The sequence below is a fragment of the Suricata suricatta genome, chromosome 16 (assembly GCF_006229205.1).
Source record: "Suricata suricatta isolate VVHF042 chromosome 16, meerkat_22Aug2017_6uvM2_HiC, whole genome shotgun sequence".
NCBI lineage: Eukaryota > Metazoa > Chordata > Mammalia > Carnivora > Herpestidae > Suricata > Suricata suricatta.
In genome coordinates this window covers 22,285,696-22,306,714 of record NC_043715.1, presented here as the reverse complement: position 1 = coordinate 22,306,714, position 21,019 = coordinate 22,285,696, and the positions used below count along the sequence as shown (strand labels likewise).

At 43.5% G+C, this 21,019-nt stretch overlaps 1 protein-coding gene across 3 annotated transcripts in view; it reads right to left on the bottom strand.

Annotated features, from left to right (window-relative positions):
- The window catches only part of CDH8 (cadherin 8), a 366,110-nt gene that overhangs the window by 344,752 nt on the left and 339 nt on the right, over window positions 1-21,019 (bottom strand). For 2 of the 3 annotated variants that reach the window (XM_029925786.1, XM_029925788.1), the window contains exons 1-2: window positions 20,398-20,736; window positions 5,563-6,013 (exon numbers count right to left, since the gene is read on the bottom strand). In XM_029925786.1, the coding sequence (XP_029781646.1) occupies window positions 5,563-5,814 (252 nt within the window). In that variant the 5' untranslated portion in view covers window positions 5,815-6,013; window positions 20,398-20,736. Of the gene's footprint in view, window positions 1-5,562; window positions 6,014-20,397; window positions 20,737-21,019 lie in introns of those variants that run through there. The other variant, XM_029925787.1, reaches the window with a different exon arrangement.

Genomic DNA, 21,019 nt, shown 5'->3' with positions numbered 1-21,019 from the left:
TTTGGCTCACAGAGAAGGGCTCCGATGACGACATCAAGCTGTTCACAGCATGTGCATTTCATCACAAGGACATGACTTTCTTTTTTTTTGTCCTAGTTGCACAATTTATGAGAACCACCATGGTTTTTTTTCTCTCTCTCTCTCCTAAGACAAGAACACAAGCACCACCTTATTCTCTTCCAGAATTGGCAGACCAAGTCAACCCTGGAAGTCCTGAGTATATAGAATGCTAAGTATTTATATGTAGACCAGGCTCTGAACCAACCTGTGTTCCACAATGAACTGGAATCAGGAGTGGAATCTCTCTGACTGATACCTGTTTCTGAGAAATTCAGAAGGAAGAGTTCTGAGGTACCTTGTGCCATAAGCACAAACTTAGGTGTGCAGATGGACTGGAATACAAAGAAATCACCATCTGGAGGTACTGAGTCATGCCACCGGTAGGGGCTTAGCATCCATAGACAGGATCGTGCAGCCTCCTCAAAATGAGTTGTTTTAACAAGCTAACTTAACCACTATGACTGGCTCAAAGAAAGACTTTTAAAATTAATAAGTAGTGGGGCACCTGAGTGGCTCAGCTGGATAAATCTCTGACTTTGGCTCAGGTCATGAGTTCATGGCTTGTGTTTTCAAGCCCCATGTCCTGGAGCCTGTTTCCCTTTCTGTGTCTCCGTCCCTCTCTGCTCCTCCCTCGCTCATGTGCTATCTCTCCCTCTCTCCCTCTCTCAAAAATAAATAAATATTTTTTAAAAATAAAAATAAAATCAGTAAGTACAGACCATGTTTAGACTACCCAGCTGTCTATAAGGTACCAATATGAAAATGGAACATGAAAGTAATGCATTGCTCACTTTATTGAATAATGCCACTTGTATTAAAGCATCTTGAATTTATATTACTTTTTAATAAATTCTTTCATTAGGTGAATTATTCATTCATTTATTTATACAAAATATTTACTGAGCACTTCCTACATGTAGGAAGTGTTCTAGGTTCTGGGGATATAGAGTAAAAAGCAAAGGAAACAAAAATCCTTTTCCTTTGTAGAACTTGCACTGTATAAGAGACAAATCCTAAATAAGATAAAGTATAGAATGTCTGAGACAATGATCATCAGGAAGAAGAAAAAATAAAGCACAGTTAAAGGATATGAAATATTAGAGAGGACGGTTATATTTTAGACAGAATGGGACAGGGAAAGCTTCTCTGTGAATATGACTTTCAACCTCATTTTAATTCAACAAGAAATAGACAGGCAGCGTTACTTCTAACGGAGCGGACCCTCTGTAGTTCTACCCTATCCCACCGACAGTGCATAAACCCTCTGTCCAGCTGGGATATCTAAGTTCCTGCTCCACCCCACCTCAGTCTAAGCAACAAGTCATCCTTCTAAACACATGGAAATATCGCCTCCACCTGGGTGAACTGAAAGGGCCCTTCTTCAGGGTTCCAGTGTCCTGTGCTCACCTAGTGATGCAATTGTCTGTTTAGCCACCACTACAACGACACACACACACACATACACAATTAAGAATACAATTATGACTACGGGGGCTTGGGTGGCTCATTCAGTTAAGCACCTGACTTTGGCTCAGGGCATGATATCGATGTTGGTGAGATCAAGCCCTGTATGGGGCTCTGGGCTCACAGTTCAGTGCCTGGGGCCTGCTTCACAGATTCTGTGTCTCCCTCTCTCTGCCCCAACTTCATCGCTCTCTCTCTCTCAAAAATAAATAAACATTTAAAAAGTAAAAAAAGACAATATGACTACAGTTATGTGTAGGCACTCTGCATACATTATTTTATTGACTGTTACATATTCTTGTTTTTCTTTATTTAAAAATTTTTAATTTTACTTAAATCCAAGTTAGTTAAGATAGACTGTACTAATGATTTCAGGAATAGAATTTAGTGCTTCATCACTGACATATAACACCCAGGGTTATTGTTCTTATTTGGATAACTTTAGAAGCGTTTTAGTTAACTTCTCCAGGGTTAACACTCAGAAAGTGGCAAAGGCAAAGTTCAAACTTCCAAAGAGTACATTTCGAGGGCCTGTTCTTTCTCTGCACCCCACTGTCTACCAAAATAGTCAAAACACAATGGATGATGGAGGGTCTATGTGAAGCTCTGAAAAGCCAATCAGTCAAAAACTGTCTGCCTTTGAGCTTGACCTCAGCCTGTGGTGTCAAGGGCCTCATGATGGTAATATACAGGAGGGCTTCTTTTTTTTTTAATGTTTGTTTATTTTTGAAAGAGAGACAGAGTGGGGGAGGGATAGAAAGAGGAAGGTGGGACAGGGTTCCAAAGCAGGTTCTGCACCAGCAGCAGAGAGCGCGACACAGAGCTTGAACTCATAAACTGTGAAATCATAACCTGAGCCAAAGTCAAAGGTCAACAAACAGAGCCACCCAGGTGCACCAACAGGAGTACCTTCTAAAGAGACGTATGCTCCTAAGTAAGTAATGTTTCTCCCCATTCCTGGGGAGAAGCTCAGTGACTGAGTGGGTTAGAGTCGGATGTGGAAGAGCGTACAGAGAGATAAAACACTGCAAAGCACCAGTGGGCACCTTGATGCGGATCATCAGCCTGGCTTATAATCTGAAGCAGTCACCTGAAATGTATATTTGGCTTCACTACAGCCCAAGATCCTCAAAGGCTAAACTATAATAAATCAGGAGCAATTTTCTTTAAGGAGAAATATGGGTGATTGGAAATGTTTGTAGAAATTTCTTCAGAAAATAAGTTTAACTCTGATTTTACAATTGTTTGTGAACTGGCCAGAGTAGCCAGGAAAGAAAAGAGCTAATTCCCTAAAATGGTCATAAAGACTTGGAATCATTTTGGTCATTTCAATATCTTAGGGTTCATCTGTCCTTCAAAGAAGCATGAATTTCTCCAATATTACTAAGTCACAAATCGAAGCTGAAGTCTGCCTATTTGCTTCTATCTCTATTACTTAATGTAAGGAACAGCGTTAAAATTAGTTGACTCTTACCAATCCAAAGCAAACCCCAATTTAATTGCTTTTTCTATTCAGACACAAATGAGAAGTTCTCCTGGGTATAGCATGTTTGGTTATTTATATTATACAAGATACTATCACAGTGAAACACCTCTATAAGGAATTAACTAATAGAAATAGAAAATATTTACCGATTATGCATGGACGCATGTGCATGTAGATCTAGAATTTCCTATGGTAGGAAAACAACTTGCCTGAGGGCTCAGTAAGTTCTAAATACCAGGAATACTTTACCAGACTTTACAGGCTCTGTATTTAATAACTCAGTTCTTTTCAAGGTTAAGGATTTAAAAAAAATTTTTTTATTCTTTAAATTATTATTGGAATGTTTATATATTTTTGAGAGAGAGAGAGACAGAGACAGAGCACCAGTGGGGGAGGAGCAGAGACAGAGGGGGACAGGGAATCCGCAGCAGGCTCCAGGCTCTGAGCTAGCTGTCAGCACAGAGCCTGCTGTGGGGCTCGAACTCACAAACCATGAGATCACGATCTGAGCTGAAGTTGGACACTTTAACTGACTGAATCACCCAGGCATCCAAAGATTTTATTTTTTAGTAATCTTTAAACCCAACATTGGGCTCAAACTCACAACCCAGAGATCAAGAGTCTCATGCTCTAGGGACTGCGCCAGCCAGGCGCCCTTGTATTCAGGGTCTAAGTGCATATTATGGTTTCAACTCGTGGCAGCTAGTCACTAAAACGGAGTAGGGTACGGTGGGCAAAATTACGGCCTGGTTTCCTCAACTTGTTTCAAACTCGGAACTTTGACTAGCTCAATGATCTTGGTTTGCTTTACTAATCCTTCTAAGTCTCAGTTTCTGTAACTTACAAAACAACCCAAAAAACGTAATGCTGGTCAAAAAGCCCATATTCAAACCCCACTGGGTCAGATGTATTTTTGAAATGCAGGAATTTCCACACTTGGAAACATATGAAGGTACATAAACTATATAGTAAGTAACACCCTTAGCAGGGTCGGCGGTATGCAAGTACATTAAATTTCTGCTGGGAAATATATGAATAGTCACAGTAACGGGGTGCATTCTGACTATAAATAGCCTCAAGTCAGTTCTGCTACCTGAGTTTGTATTAAACACACACAAAAAATCTTTCATAAATTTTTGTTTTTTACACACCTGAGAAAAGGAGTGTAGACTATTTTGCACGTATATTTTTTATATGTGTGAATACACATAAATACATACACATATACACACAGAAAGAGGAGGGAAAGCTATTGTTAGACTCAAACAGGACTGTGCCCACAAACTGCTTTTGTATTAGTGGTCAATATACAATAAACACTCAACATTGGCTAAAATGTGAGCTTCTTCAAGAAAGAGATCATGGTTTTGTGCATGGAAATGCCCCAGTATGCCTAGAACATTGCCAGACACATAAAAAGGGCTTACTAAATATTATTTGAGGGACTCCTGAGATCTCCTCATCCAGATATCCTTTGTCTGAGTAGACTAACTATATGAAATGAGAAAATATAATCCTTGGAGGGTCTCAATTTGCTCTGGAAGACAATAAGGTAGAAGCAGGGATCTAATCAGAAGTTCCTAGTCAAACACAAAGAGTTAACTCAGGTCGTAGAGATCGATATTTAATTCTCCTCCTAGTTTTCTTGTAAATCACTGCTTTTGGGAAATGAATAATATTGTCATGACTCACATCTTAATCTGCCGTATCAGGAAACTCGGCCAATGGTAGGCTTATAATTGGAATTCTACCTACGATGAGGTGTGTGTCAGAATTAACAGAAGCCTATGAACAGTTCTGAGGAATAAATGTGTAGGGTCTTCAATACCCACCCCTTCAATAATTTTCGAAAAAACGTATCTACACAAAGAACATTTGTCTAACCTGCCAACGACAACAAATGTAAATAACTGTGCACACATGTACACACTCACTATATGAAATTTTGATTGCATACATTTGATTCCATCTGACAACAAATGAACTAGTTTCCCATTGCAAATTATAGCACAAAGCACTGTTAAATATCTACTCTAAGAATTTCTTTTTCTCTAACCTAGGTTAATGACTAAAACCACAAACCAACCACAGAACTGAAAAAAAAAATGGAGAAAAATCCACCTGCAATCAGACATACATGGCCTCAAAACACAAACAAACATCTTAGGAATCAAGGTCGTAGGAAATTCAAACTCAACAAAAACGAATCCCTCTTCCAAATACTTAAGCTAGGGGAAAAGTCTGGTGTACAGATTTCTCACACAAAATGGGAAAGGGAAGTTTCTGTGTACATGCATTACACAAGTAGTATTGTATCTGAAGGGGTGGAAGTGGTGGGGGAGAGGAGACTTCACCAGAAGAGCAGTCTGTCTACATTTAAAACTGTTACAGTGGGATTAGTCATATTCCTAAAGAAACCAATAGGTAACCAAACTAACCATCTGGCCTCAACTACTACAGCTAAGGGTGCCAACAATTCTGCCAAGTCGGATGTTAAAGATCTAAAGAGGAGAAACAGATCCTGAAATGGGGATCTTAAAAGCGTAGCTTACCCGGCCAACAAGAATCGGTTCAGGTCCAGAAAACTCTTCCAGGACAAACATTTGATTCCAAACCCAGCCTCTTTTGGAGCGGTTCAAAATCCGCTGTTCTTCACTCAGCCTATTTAGTTCCAAAGGGGATCCACTCATTAAAACTTGAGACTGATTCATCGGAGCCATGTAAATGCAAGGGGGAAGAGTAATCCATAATATTATTAATGGAGTCCAGAGATCCAAGAGCATTTCCGCTAGCCGTTCTGGCATGGTCCCACCAGTTAAGCAAATCACCACGAAAATGAGACAATTATTTTTTTTGCCTCCGGTCTGCAGCCATCCAATTCATCATGCAGTGTGGAGCGTTTACTTACAGCTCTGCCACGTGTTCATAGCGCAGGAAATAGACATCGTCTAAGCCGCTTTTCTAAGACCACGATCCATTGGGATTCCTTCTCATTGAAATCGCCTGCAGACACAAGGAGACAGAAACATAAAGGTCCACTCCAACAGGTCTTAAAATCACTGCTTTAAAAGCACCAAAATGAACAGCAGCAGGCATTTCCCAAACTCTTAAGTTAAAAAAGTGGATCTGAGAAGTTAGGATGAGTAGGTCCTTTTCCTTGTTAAGCTTTGTGTAGATTTTAATATTTATTTGTATCTATGATAGTTATCATAAACGGCTTAAGTAACAAAAGTTCTTTCCCTTTCCTGCTTCCCTCCTTCTTCCCTTCTCCCTTCCTCCCTTTTCTGATTTAAAAAATGGGTACTAGTTCACTCTATGCTGAGCAATATAAAGAAAATAGACTTCAGTGGGTATTTTTTTTTTAATTTACACTTGAGACTGGGAAAGGAAATTTCCCATTTTTAAAGTCTTAGCCGTCAAAAAGCATCAGAAGGGATGGTCCAGTTCAGGGTGCAGAATGCTATTCTCTGCCAGGATGCTAATAATGAGGGAATAAAATTAGAAATCTCCCAGAGAGAAATTCCATAATGTCCAGCATGTATGCTATAATCAGGCCAGTGTCAGAGCTCCCATTCTACATGTACAGTTGAACAGGAGATTTAAATTATGAAAAAGCTCCTTTGGGAATGAAATATGATAAAAATACAATTTTCAATTGAGGAGATTCAGAAAGGGATGGGCAAAAAATTCCCCATTACCTGAGGTGTCAAAAACATTTCTTTGCTTACCTTCAGCGTGGAAAAATGTGTTTCTTCCCCCTCAAAAAAACATTATTTTTCAAGAAAGAATGTTCACTGCAGAACCCAGAGAGAAGCCTTGCTGAATTAGATTAAATGGGAAAATAATTCCTCAAGACCACTGGGATCAGTTTGGCTCAGGGAATTCATAATGGGGCAGAGAACCTTTCACCTCTAGGTCCCTGGTCCCGTTCTGGCTCAGAATGGGAAAGCAAGAAAGTCATTAACATTGGCTGCGCTAGTGAGCGGCCTAGTGATGCCAGCTGAAACGGCAGACCCAGATGCTGCCGCAAAGTCAGGCTGTATCTGATCTAACAAGATGGCCAGTGGAATCACCCCACACGTCACCTTCCCGCCGGGGCTCAGCTCAACCTGGAGGACTGCACCTCAGGCGGCCCCACCCGAAAGAGGGAACCACAGCAAACAGCGGTTGTCCGTAAATGGAAGGGAAGAAACGCTTTCAGTAGGAAACCAGCTCAGAGAAAAGAGAGCCCAGAACAACGTCCTCTACTTGCCCTGGAATCTCAGCACACAAAGGGAAGGGAAACCTTTCTTCAAAGCAAATTTCCATGACCTTCTCTTATTCCAGTGTGAGAAGCAGACCTGTGCAGGCTTCGAATTTAAAACAAGACGGAATTTAAAAGTTCTCAAGAAAAACACACCAAAGTATCAGCATCTTTCTGAATCCCCGCCCACTTGTTTAAGCAGCATTTGCAGCATGCCATCAGACGCCCTCTCCTAGACTAGGGGCCGGGCTGTGGCTAAAGGAGCACAGCACAGGGTCCATGGTGGAGGCAGATAGGCCTGGGTCTGAATCCCAGCTCCCGCCACTTGAGGTCTCTCTCATGATACATGAGACACTCAAGTTCCTGAGCTTCACTTTTCTCTTCTGCAAAATGGCAATAAAAATAATTCCCACCTTCCTCCAGGCAGTGGGTGGGGGTGGGGGGTCAGAATCAAGATTGCAGTAAAACAGCAAGCACATGGGAAGCTCTCACTGAACTGTGGTTTTCCTAAGCCAGACTGTGAGGATGGTGTTGACGTGGTCCATCCCCTTGGGAGGCTTTGGGGAAAAAGTCAAGTGCAAGAGCAGAGAGGTAAGCTGTATGGCCTCTACGGCAAGAGTAGGCGAGGTACAAGGTGACACAAGGCACTCAAAAATCTTCCAGAAAGTGGGATGTGGGAAGGCGAAGCTGGTGCCGGGGAGGAAGGGCCAGACCTTAGCATCAAGTAGGTGAGACTTAGCCTGTCCATGTAGCCTCAGCCTGAACACTTCTTGGGAAAAAGTGTATATTCTCTCCAAATTCCCCTCTACAGGAAAGGCCACCCCGGAATGCTCAGAAGCCGTGCACGTCCTTCCTCTTGGCCTGAGAGCTACAAAGCCAAGAAGGCTGAAAGGGGGTTGAGTTTCCTCCAGCATCAGCCTCCCTGGGGACTGAATTCTAGTTTAAAGAACTGCATTACCAGTGGGGGCCAACTACCAACAATAGCAACAACAACAGCAACAACAACACCTATAAGAATACCCGCCTAACTGGTCTGAGGACTAAAAGAGGTAATCTTGTTAAATCAATTAGAAAAGGCTAGAACATACAGTTATTTTTAAGCTATGCCAAATAACTCTGAAAGTAAATTCCAGCATCTGCTCCGTTGTTGATGATTCTAGGATAAGAAAGTTTAATCCCATTTTAAACTCATAATAGACACTTCCTTGATGGAAGCCATCAACTGACAGCCAGGATGGGATGTGCCATGAGAGGTACTCCACACAAACTTACGAAAATCGGGTAAGAAGGGATAGCAAACCCTGAAACAATTGTATACCATGGCACGCCTTTGTTATTTAGAAAGGCTACATTAATAAATAAAGGAATAGGTGCATAGCCAAAAATACCACTCATTAACACAGTATCTTACAGCTGGATAAATCTTAACTGTGTCTCACACTGTCTTTTCAAAACTGAGGCACAGAAAAATTGAACAACAATTTCAAAAACCTCCATAAAACACCTCCCGTAAGAAGCAGATCATTCTTTGAATCTAGGTAATCTAACTCCAAAATTCTCTCTTAACATAACCCCCTCTCTCATTATATAAACACTGATGAGTGAATTCTGATGGTCAGGCACTGAAGACACAAAGGTCAGAGCCCTTCTCCTCAGGAAGCAAAGAGTCTAATGGGTACAGATTAACAAAGATCTGCTTCCAGTATACAGTGACATGCAGGCTGAGAAGGGTTAGAGAAATACAGAGCGATGGGTATGCCCCTCTGGTTTCACAGCACTAGAAAGAGGCCTCCTGGAGGAAGGGGCATCTAAGTGTTGAGAAGGAACTACCCAAGTCGGGAGAGGTTGGTGTGAAAGGGCATTTGTATAAAGCAGTGGACAGGAACACGACCACCAACTAATCCAGCATCTTGGGTAGTATGCAAATTATTACTTTGAGATCATTCAATCCATAATCTATCTGCTCCCTACCCACCAAATTCATCCTCCACGTGGTCTCCACAAAGTACCTGTCCAATAGGCTCTGCCAGTTCTTTGTGAAGCAAAGAGCATGTTGGATTTCTCCAAGGCTTTGGGGAATAGAAATATTTTCCATCTCCCACACAGGGTACGGGAAACAGATGAGTGCTATTCCAATCCAACTCCTCATTTTTCAGAGAAAGAAAAAATGATTTGCTCAGTGGCCGATGGGGGCAGAGCTCTGGAAAGAAATTATTCCAACTCTATGGCAACACTCCTTCCTCCACACTGGTCATTTCTACTACCCTCCCCTGCACAGAATTTCTAGCACAGTCTTTTTTTTTTTTTTATGTTTATTTATTTTGAAAGAGAGAGAGAGAGACAAAGTGCCAGCAAGGGAGGGGCAGAGAGAGAGGGAGACACAGAATCCGAAGCAGGCTCCAGGCTCTGAGCTGTCAGCACGGAGCCCAACAAGGGGCTCAAACCCACAGGCAGTGAGATCATGACCTGAGCTGAAACCAAACGCTCAACCGACTGAGCCACCCAGGCACCCCTCTAGCACACTCTTATACCCCTCCTTCAGACTGGCAAGTTCTTAAACTACTTGTACTATTAAATTTTATTGAAACTGTTAGTTTTTTCTAATATCTATTTTAAAATGGAAAACGCCTATTATTTGTTACAGATAGATTAACAGTAACTACTTGGACAGTGGGCAATATTAAATCATCAACTCACACACACATATGTAGGTATGTGGTAAATCATCAAAACTACATATATATATGTACACACAGCTATGTATTTATATCTACTCTTCAAAATAACCCTAACATAAATATTATTACTTTATTATCATCATTCCCATTTTAGGGATAAGCAAACTGAAGTACAGAGATACTGGTATTTTATATAATGTTTTATATTTTCACATAACTAGGTACTGTCAAAGCCTGAGGTCATCTGTCTCCATTAAGAAGGAAGATGAGCAACAGTTAGAGGCAAGGATATGCTGTTAAATATTTAAGCTGCTCTCAGAAAGAAAAAATAAATCCTTGATTTATGATTTCCATAATGTAAATACTTCCACCAATTTCAAGCTCTCACTGTGGCCACTAACAAGTTCTGGCAGTTCCCAAAAATTTAACAATTGGCCATGGTAAAGGCAGTAAAAGTCCTCTCCACAACACTCTCTGGAGGTGTTTCTCCAACCTTACTATGCATACAAATCCCCAGGAAACCTTGCTAAAATGCAGATTATGACCCAGTAAATCTAGGGTGGACTCTGGGACTTTGTATTTCTAATCCTCTCTCCTGTGAGGGTAGATGCTCTGGATTTGAGGACCACAGTCTGAGAAGCTTGGGTTTGAGCAAATAAGAACACTTCCCAACTCGGCCCCGCTTCTTAAAGTAACAAAGGATTCCGTGGTGTGGTGAGAAAGTCACTTCCTCCAGGCCCACACACTGCTCACGCTCACCGTGCCTACTGGAGCACATACACGTATCAGACTTGGGGAATGCCTGCACTGGTGTGAATGAAGACATAAAATTTGTATGATGTCATAGTACCTCCCCCCCTCCCCCGCCACAACACACACTACTTTAACTTTACTACTCTGTGCACGGCTCCGGTAAAACTGTCCCACTATCTGGAGTATTCATAGGCACAAATGTGCTATCAGGGGGTGGTGAGACTTGGCCTTCAATTCAGCGAGGTCTGCTAAGAGAGTCTTCACTTGGAGGGAAATGAGATTCTACTGTGACAATTAGAACCATACTATTTATATTGCCTGCACCTTTGCCACAGGCGGAGCTAATGTCCCCTTTGATGATTAGAAAATAGCTTTATAGGAATTCTTGAGATGCAACCAAATTGATGTCACTGTTATCAGAATTAATAAACACTGAATAGTAACTCATACACAAACTGCTTAACTCTATGCAAGGAAGGAGAAATTGAGCAAGGTTGTAAAGCTTGGGCAAAAAATCAATTTATTTTTAGGTTTTTCCAACCACAGTATGTATGTCTGGCCAAGCAATCCACTTTATTATAATGCTGCTGCATTGATTTACACCCAGATAGTGAGATGAAGAGATTTTACAGTCTCTCTGGAATTCTTACAAGTAAGAAATTCTTTAGAGTCTTCCCCATAAGAAAATATCTTCTCTTGGGTAACATGCCTGCAATCTGACTTTTCACTCATACACGCATTTTAGAGACCTTTCTAATTACAGCCTGGATGCTACTCTGCGGACCCCAACATTTCTTTAAGGTGAACTTTTTTAAGGTAGTCAGTTCTCAGATATGCTAAGTCATTATGTAAAAATATATTGCACCATCGATTTTGTGAACAAGGTAGATTAACGTTCTAAACAATAAGCCGCACACCAATAGGTGAAGTCTAAAATAAAAACAGGCTTTTACAGACACTTTAGGATTCAATCCAGCAGATTACTGTGGTTGACAGGAAATTATGCTTTTATTATCCACTGGGCTTAGTGGCCACAATATTTCATAGAAGCAAAAATGACACACAGGACCAGAGAGTTTCTATTAAAAATGTTTCTGACCTTGAATTTAGGACCATTAGCAGGCTGCTTCAAAACAGGTAAATGCACACTGAATCCAAAGTGGTGCTTCAGAAACACAGACGGGTGTGCGATTCAGCGTGTGCCCGGTGCCATTCACACCACGTGCTGGATGACTGAAGCGAACAGGCCCGGGTCTATCTGGGTTTCAGAGAGGGAGGGTACATGCATGTGTCCAAATACAACTCAAGAGAGTCATTTTTCCTAAAGCCTTCATAACTCCCTGACCAGATTTCCTTGGTAGAACAGGATTCTAGTTTTGTGTTTGTTTTAAACACACACACACACACACACACACACACGCCTATTTATCTCCCCACCAGCCACAACCCTCTAGTCATCTTTCCTTGATCTCATACCATATTGTTAATGCAGCTACTATTCTATTCAAAAGCATTTATCATTCGCTTTTTTTGCCACCCAGAACACCTGCCAAACCTGTCCTGCTGCTATAGGCACTTAACTCTTTTTCTTGGGTTTTTTTGAAGTTTCATCATTATTGGTTACGTTGGCGAAAACAAATGCCTTCTCCTTTCCCAAGGAGTCAGGCCTTTGTTCTACACACAGAGCATAGAAGCATTCCTATTTGTTATGGATATTTCGGCATGGGGTGACTAGGTCTGTTGACAAAGACAAGGTCAAAAATAAGGCCCTTTTCTAGGGTTTTAGAAAACTGTCATTTATGAAAACTTTCTTGAAATCAAAAGGTTAATTAAGATATTGAAGATGAATCTATTCTTTCGGACACTCTTAAAACAGAAGTGTATTGAGATCATCTCAAAAAGATGAAAAGAAGTTCCATGTATTCCTTATTGATTACAGACACAGTAGTGCCAAACATTGATTTCTCAGGGCTAATCCAAATTCCTCCTTCTCCATTCGAAAGCCTAATCTATTGCTGTCTTTAAATCATCTGCTCAAAATTTAATAGTTGGAGACCTAAGGAGTGACAACAATGGGCTCACCCTTTGTTGTTGCGGGTCATTGTGAAAAGGTGACCACCAGAGGACCAGATTGCTGGCCTAGAAACTTCTATCCCATCCCCTGTTCCTGGACCTACATTCTACCCACTGTTCCCTCACTAGGAGTCACATCAAGGACTCAGCTTTGAGGAAGGAAGATATTGTTGAATCCATCTGGACAAAATATGTGACTGAACCCCATGCAACCCTCTATATAAAATCTTAAGACTCTAGTGGGCAGATGTGAAGGTCTCGACTTGTGACCACCTGAGACAAAGCCTTGTCTGAGTTCCCTTGTTTATTAAAACAGCCACCTGCCAGTCAGGTGCGTCCGACAACTTTCTTTACTCACTCCCGCCCTCTGTATACAGAGGCGAATTTCAAAGTTCACCCTGGGAACTCCCAAGGTTGTGAACCAAGACCCTTAAGATCACAGTAACCAAGAGAAATCAATCTTACTCTTGCGTATTTGTAGTATGGCTGGACTGTAGAAAGCCCCATGGCACAGCGGATGAAACTCTGAGTTTGGAGTCAGAAGTAGCTTGAATTACTCTTTTGTCACTCAGAAGATCTGAGGAAATGTATCTCAATTGGGGCAGATAAGGGACCTGACGCTCTGTTTCATACTCTCTAACTTGAGGGACTGTAGAAAAATTAAGTTAGGGTATATAAAACTCTATCAATGCAACAATGATAGCAAATATTTATTGAAAATTCCATGTGGTTAGCAAAGATTCTTGATTGATACTTTTAACAATTATTTTATTTCAATTTCTTTCTGTGTTTCCCCATCACTGGGGAACATGCCAGCATTCTATTTAGGTAACAAAATAACCTTTTCCAACTCGTGTGTGTGTGTGTGTGTGTGTGTGTGTGTGTGTGTGTGTGTGTGTTTTAATGGCAGGAACCATGCTGGATAGGAATAAAACAGCCTTTTAGAAATAGCTTGCCCTGCCCACAGCTAACACACAATTCATGACTTCAAATAGTTTCATTAAGCTTTTAAAGGGCAGGATTTCTAGTCCGCTCTCGAGCCAACCATGTCTCCTTTCACTGAAGACATGGCATTCGAAAGCCTGATCTATTGCTGTCTTTAAATCATCTGCTCAAAATTTAATAGTTGGAGACCTAAGGAGTGACAACAATGTGCTCACCCTTTGTTGTCGGGGGTCATTGTGAAAAGGTGACCACCAGAGGACCAGATTGCTGGCCTTCACTATTTTCTGCTGACAGGACAACACACACCATTAAACATCCACACAGGACCTATTTTCCCTTTGTAACCACTCAACGCAAAACATGGCCTGCTACATCATATGTACAATTGCACTACAGCCAAACTCTACTCTATGACGAACATTTCACTGGCCAGGTACTTCTACAAAAAAAAAAAAAATCTATTGCATTTCATAATCATCTACCTTCTTATGAAAATGTTCCAAGTAAGGAGTCCCTACTAACTCAGAAATGAGAACAAAATGATTTCTCAACACCACTCAGAAGGTAGCTGGGAGAAGATAATGCTAAGTAGAGATCAAGTTCAGGTAGTGTCTTCTTCCAAAAGGATATAACAAATATTCTCCATTTATTTCAATGAAGTTTAGTGCTACCGGTGATAGCTGAAAATTACTAGCTCTCCTTCTTAAGTAATGTGGAAATGGTTAAAATCAACTATATCATATAACCAAGGCTACAGAGTCTGTAACACTAAAACTGAAATGCAGCCAAGTATCCCAGCATAATAAGTCAAGATTCTGCCAATTAGATTATACTGTGTAGTAACTACCCTTACAAGTGCACCTTACTGTCATTCTTTCATGTTTCAAAGACTTTATAGCTTAAAAACGACCCACTGACACTGTGACTAGGAACTACGAACACAGATGATAGATGGGTAGACAGATAACAAGCAATCATTGACAAAAATAATACTGAGATATAACTGAATACATAGATCATGAAAATTAAAGTATTCATAGGGATTCTAAAATAAGTATACTATCTTCACTGACCATACTTTAGTCAAACTCAAAGACAAACACAAATATGTCTTACTGCTTTAATTAAAATAGGTACAAATTAATGTTTGTTTGTTTTTCATTTTTGGGCAACCCCAATATGAAGATGGAAATATTTGAACACAGAAAATTAAATTCTCTTTGTCAGGCTGAAACAGCAACAGAGAAATAAACAACGTAATGTGTCCTTGTAAGTTTTATATTTCATTCTGAAGATGAGGTTGCATGCATATGAAAGAAAAGTATTCCCTTATGATATTTATATCACTCCTTCATATCTATTTTTTATGTTATTTGTGTCACATCAGGAATCAAATAATCATATTTTATGCATTAATCTATCTGGAAAGAATGCACGGAAAATGTTATTGGTAAGAGAACATGAAGGTACTATAACATTTTCACTTAATGACATACATAGAATAAAACTCCACTTAACATTCCTTTGCAATACATTCAACATGCTTAAAATACAATTAAGTAGATCCACAGAAATACCTTATCATGGAAAATACAATATATTTTTTCCTGTGTGTACATGTGAATGCCAGGTACCTGCTGATTAAACACAATACAGAAGAGTATAGGAATGTCTTCTAAGACGTTCTTACTTGCAATTCACATGAGGGTAATATGAACTGTTCCCTTCAAATGCAAAATATACTAAAGAGAGGCAAAAGAGGGAGGGAATGAAGGAGCTAAAAAGGGAAAGTTCTTCCCTCCATTATTTTATACATTCCCAGCAAGGGAAACGCATAGACACTGAGTTACACATGTAACACTTCCAGAATTTAGTGTATTTTCCCCAATAAAACACAACTTTCCATCCCATATAGTCTAATAGCGTGCTTGATGTTAGTCTGGTCTTGATTTTCCAACTGAGAAAACTGAGGTTCATAGTCACAATATTGGACTTTGGGTAGGACTGTATCCCACTCTAGTCTTTACTGAGAATCTCCCAGTAAAGGGAGGACGGCAGTCTTTGTTAATTATTGATGCATTAAATACATGTTTACTGAGCACTAACTCTGTGCTTGCCCTCAACTAACAGGATTTCAACATTTGCAACTGTCTCTGGCAGAGAGGATGGGGAAGAAAAGTTTGAAGGTTCTAAATACAAACATTCTTCTTCTAAGATGTTTTCTAAAGACATACAGAAAACCGCATCTATTTCTACCTATTAGAAAACTTTTTAAAATAAAAGACTTCTAAAGGCAAGAAGGTGGGTGATATTTATGATAAGGAAAAGGATATGACATTTAAAACTCAGGAAATAAAAGCTTGGGACATGATAGAAAAAGGAAACAGTATCGGCCCTGGTGCTCTACTGTGAGGCAGCTCCGGAGACCTAGATGGGAGCAGCCACTGAATGGCATCCCTTGAACTTATTTCCTTCCTGACCTTTTGAAGTTGCCAGGTTCAACTAATTTTCTCCTCATGGTTATATGTGAAGCAGGTTCCAGAGGCAAGACCCAATGGTTCAGTAGCAATAGACTGCCCATTGGAACTTTCTATAGGAATGAAATGAGAAAAGACTAATTGCTCTTTGGTTAATTAAGCCCCACTAATTCAAATGACAGCCTTGTTTCATCAAAATATTATTCTAGTTCACGAATACACATTTATGAGATTCAAGGGGGGAAATTCCAGCACTGTAAACAGATATTAAAAAAAAAAAAAAAGACTGGTCACATACAAATTCAGGAAGCCGGCGGGGCGGGGGGGGGGGGGGGGGGGGGGGGGACAGGGAGGCAAATCAAACCCTCTCCGGTAGATGAAATATCAAAGAGAACATGATAAAATCTTCAGACTTGAACCAACAAATGAATTCATTATCTAGGCACATTTTGAAGTTTGCTACAAGCAAATTTTGTGTACGTGCATGCATGTGTGTCCGTGTCTCTGCGTACCACACACAATACAGAGCAACCAGGACTTGCCATGCTTTAATTCTTACACTCTGCAGGTGGTGTTCAATACACCAAAGTTCAGAGCCTGTTCCTAAACTGAAAAGCAAAATTAGTCCATTTCAGCTGTGAGTGCAACAATTCTGAAAACAAAGGGGGAAGAGAACTGCATCTTTTTCCTGCTTCTCTAAATAACTTTTTAGGCAATATAAAATGACTGACACCACTATCCACAGCACCACTGAGTACACTATTTTCAAAAGAAAGTCTTGAGACTTTAGACTCCATCTGTAATTAAAAGGCTACTCTGGTTATGCTTGTTTCTTGATTTGCCAAACACAAAACTTTGCTGATAAAACAGAAAAGTATGGTTGGAAATATAAATTGAATGTCATTTTACCCCTGAAAAGCTTCTGGCTTTGCATGGAAATTTCGCTCAGATTGGAATGTTGATAAAGCTGTGAGGTGTGCCACCTTGAGTAGAAACAGGAAGGTATTTTTTCTTAAAATATTAATTTACTTATGGTTTTCTGGACAGTTGATTGAATATGGGTTCTAACTTCCGTGTGATCGTTCCTTTCTCCTAATAAACCATGAAAGAACGTGGAAAGCAAAACCCTGAAGTGCAATTTCTTGAATAGAATCATTATACCTCATTCTGTGCAGTTTCCTTGCTTTAATCCAAAATCCGATGCTCCCTGCTAACCAGGAGCATCAGACCTTAAATGTGTGCACAGTGTATAAAGAAATGTTGTATCACGAATATGCTCATACAACAGCCCTTACAAATGCCTTCTCACGTGGTCTATTCCAGCCTGCTGAGCATGTTTTATGGGCTGTTTGTTTTTACATCAAGCATACCACCATGGGCTACTCAGTGTTCAGTGCTAAACGAAGGGGCTGCCTTAGATGGATTCTGTCTGGACCACAGTTCTACGTAATACCCAAATCCAGTTATTCTCAGTTTAAAGATCTCCTTTCTTTCAGAGTTGATACGTGTAAAATAGGCAAATGGAGCTACAATTCTAGGGAGGGCTGCCATAAAATTGCTTTTCAGTGAAACTCAGAGCACCTTCAAGAACTCGAAAATGCATCCTAGGCAGCAAAAATGCAGCCAAAAAACATTAAGAGTCTTGTACGTCGAGATTTACCCAGCAAGAATCTTTAGAGTTGTGGGAGAATGTGGGTTTTAAAAGCAGAAGTGATCTTTCATAGTAATAATAACTAGAAATACAAGATCCAGGTTGCAGGAGAGAAAGACTCAAAGTTTAAATGATAGCATTGCAGCACAAATTTCGGAGGACCTTAGCCAGCATCTCTGAAATATACAGCCCATTCTCGATGGTCATGGGCTACCTTGACACTCACGTGCATGGCAGGGGGAACAAGCAGAATGAGGTAGATGAAATGCCACTCAAGAGACCTGAATGAAGCAATCCCAGGGTTGCTGGGAAAGCTCTACTGTTTTCAGAGGTTTTTCTCAACTCCCAAGCCCTCTTCAGAGTCCAAGAGGAAAAAAAAAATCTATCAAAGGGGATGATTTAAAATCCTGCAACTGCTCCAGCATGAAATGAGTATGTGATGGGAAGCTTCAATCTGCTAAAGCAGAATTATAGAGTATTATTATTAGTGTTATTTAATAAGAGGGTTAATCCTAGAATTTCTTTCAGCCACAGAGCTCAAAGAAGTGGAAAACATGTCTGGACATGATTATGGAGAACTCCCTTTGAGGGGGGAAAATGTAGCCCTTAGAGAACATCCTTCAAAGGTATCAGGCCTGTCTGTAAAAGAATCTTTCCCCTTCGCTCTCTGAGAGACAGACAGACAGACAGACAGACACACACACACACACACACACATACACACCAGATAAAATCCCTGCAAAACTGGACACAGCTGATGAAAGGCAACAGCCAGGCAGAAATTTCAGTTGTGTTTAGCCTGAAAGACAAGGCTCATTTTGCATGCAGTCAAGTACAGCGGCGAGGTTGAATGGATGGAAAATCCCACTCTCGAATCTTACATAAATATCTCTTTCCCACATATAGTTTTCCAGTTGAAAAGCTCCCATAATGAAGCCAGAGGTGACAGCCCAGGGAGCGATGTTAACCATTGAGACGGCTGTCAGGAGCGCTGCGAGGCGGACGGGCGCTTCACCACCGCCCCAGCCCCACCGGGTCCCTCCTATCCGCTCGGCAATGGTACCCGACCCGAGAGGGCACTGCTCCGGCGCCCCTGCTCCCAAGCCCCCTCCTTCCCAGTGCCAGCCCGCAAGCGGCGTGAAGCCAGGTGAAACCCAGCAGCCGGCTGATCTGATTAGCAGCTCCGGCGCGCTCAGGGATGGTCGGATCGTGCCTCTTAAAGAGCAAACTCTGTGGAATCTTCAGGAAAGGGTGGTAAAGTTGCAGGGACCTTTTCCCCCTCCCGCTGCCCTCGGTTACAAGCCCCGTTCTTTAACCGAAGCTGAAGTGAGCATCTGCCAGCCTGATGGGCCATTACGGACTGATGTTGTGCGTTTGTAACAATGAACAATTCATGTTGTTTGATTTCTTAGATTGAGCAACGCAAGCACACAGCTGCGTCTCCGCCTGCGGAGGCCAGCGGCCAGCCCTTGACCAGCGGCCGGCTCAGTGCCGGCGGGGAAGGGTCAGCGGTAACAAAACTTTGAGGTACCTGCCAGATTGGGTGGGGGAAAGCTTTGGTCTGGGAGAGAAAGAACGCAGAGAAAACTGCGGAGACCTGTTGGCATCCGCGTTGGCGGCGGCAGGTTTCCGCCGTCTCCCAGCCTAGGCTGGAGCCCGGGAGAAGGGGAGCAGGTCCCTCTTGAACCTGTTACGCGCTGGCAAAACCCAGGCGGGAGCCCTCAGTGCGGGCGAGCAGCGGGGCCCGCCCCCCGAGTGGCGGCGGACGGGGAGCCGGGAGCCGGCACAAGGCGCAGCCGCCTGCCCTGCCGGGCGCTGGGACCGGGAGGGTTCGGAGTCCCCGGCTCCGGGGGCCTCTGCGAGCGCCGGCGTGCGGGCCCGCGGAGCGCAGAGCCTCGAGGCGTCCTGCGGGCTTCCGGCCAGGGTCGTGGCCACTGCAGCGCCGCGGGGCGGCCCCAGAGCCCACAAGTTTGCAGCGGGCACCACGCCTCGCAGGCTGGAGCGGCCACTTGTGGGAAAGCCCCGCGCCGGGGCTCCCGCTGCCGGGCCCGCAGCCCCTAGGCGGGGGTCGCCCTCCCTCTCCCCGGGGGGGGGGGCGGCGGCGGAGTGGGCAGGTGCAGAAAAGGGGCAGCCCGGGTCCCTGAGCCTCCTTTCCTCTCGGGCTCGCACCCCCCAGCCGCGGGTGTCGCCCATTCTCCGCACGGCCCCGCAGTGAAGGCGCGCGGCAGCAGCGTCGCCTGCCTGCCTGGCCAGGCGTTGAAACCGCCCGGCGACCGCGGAGAGGGAGACCGGCAGGAACACTAAAGGGGCACAGCCTGCCTGCTACTCCCCAGGATCTACTGTCAGAACAGTTTGCCGAAGCGTCAGAGCCCCGTCGGCGGTGCACACCGTGAAAGAAGACGCAGCTCAGCCCCAAGCCTGGGCTGGGAACGCGCGTCCACCACCCGGGGGAGGGGTGGGGGAGGAGACGCGCAAGGGGTCCGAAGGGGTACCGGGGTTCCTAGAGGAAACGGTCCTTTCGGGGTCCCCGGGGCCTGGAGGGAGAAGGGGGCGGGGGGACCACTTACTCTTGACGGGCTCGGCGCTGGCGAATCTCAAGCTTCCCGGCTCACAAACGGCTGCGAGGACTCTGGGTCTGCTCCCGAGGGCGGCGAGCACCGAGCGGTCCCCGCGCGCTGGGCAGGCGCCTCCGGATTCCGTTCATGCCTCCCGGAGCTGCGGGGCTCGCGGTGGAGACGCGGGGCGGGCGCGCCGGGCTCCCGGGGTCCGCAGCGCAAAGTGCAGCGAGCGGGCGGGTGCGCGGGTCCGTCCGGGCCCAGATCGGCGCCGGCGGCGGAGACTCGAGGAGGCGAGGAGATTCCGAATAAATCCACGGGTTCCGGGCTGAGCGCGCCGGCGTGCGAGCCCGCCTGCCTGCCAAATGTAACTGTGAAGTGATGTGGAAAAGTGAGCCGGGTGCCTCCCCTGACGGATCTCATTGGGCAGAGCGCAGAGGCAGGTCTACCACTTGGAAATTCATGTAGGCAGGCCCCCTCCCCGCCCCCTCCCTGCCTTCCCCCTCGGCTGTCGCGCGCTCGCTCGCTCGCTCGCTCTTCCCCGCTCCAAGTGGGCGCCCAACTTTTCGCTCCTGGCTCCCGAGCACGCCCCGCGCGCCTCCGCAGCCGGAGCCCCGGCCGAAGACGCGCCCTG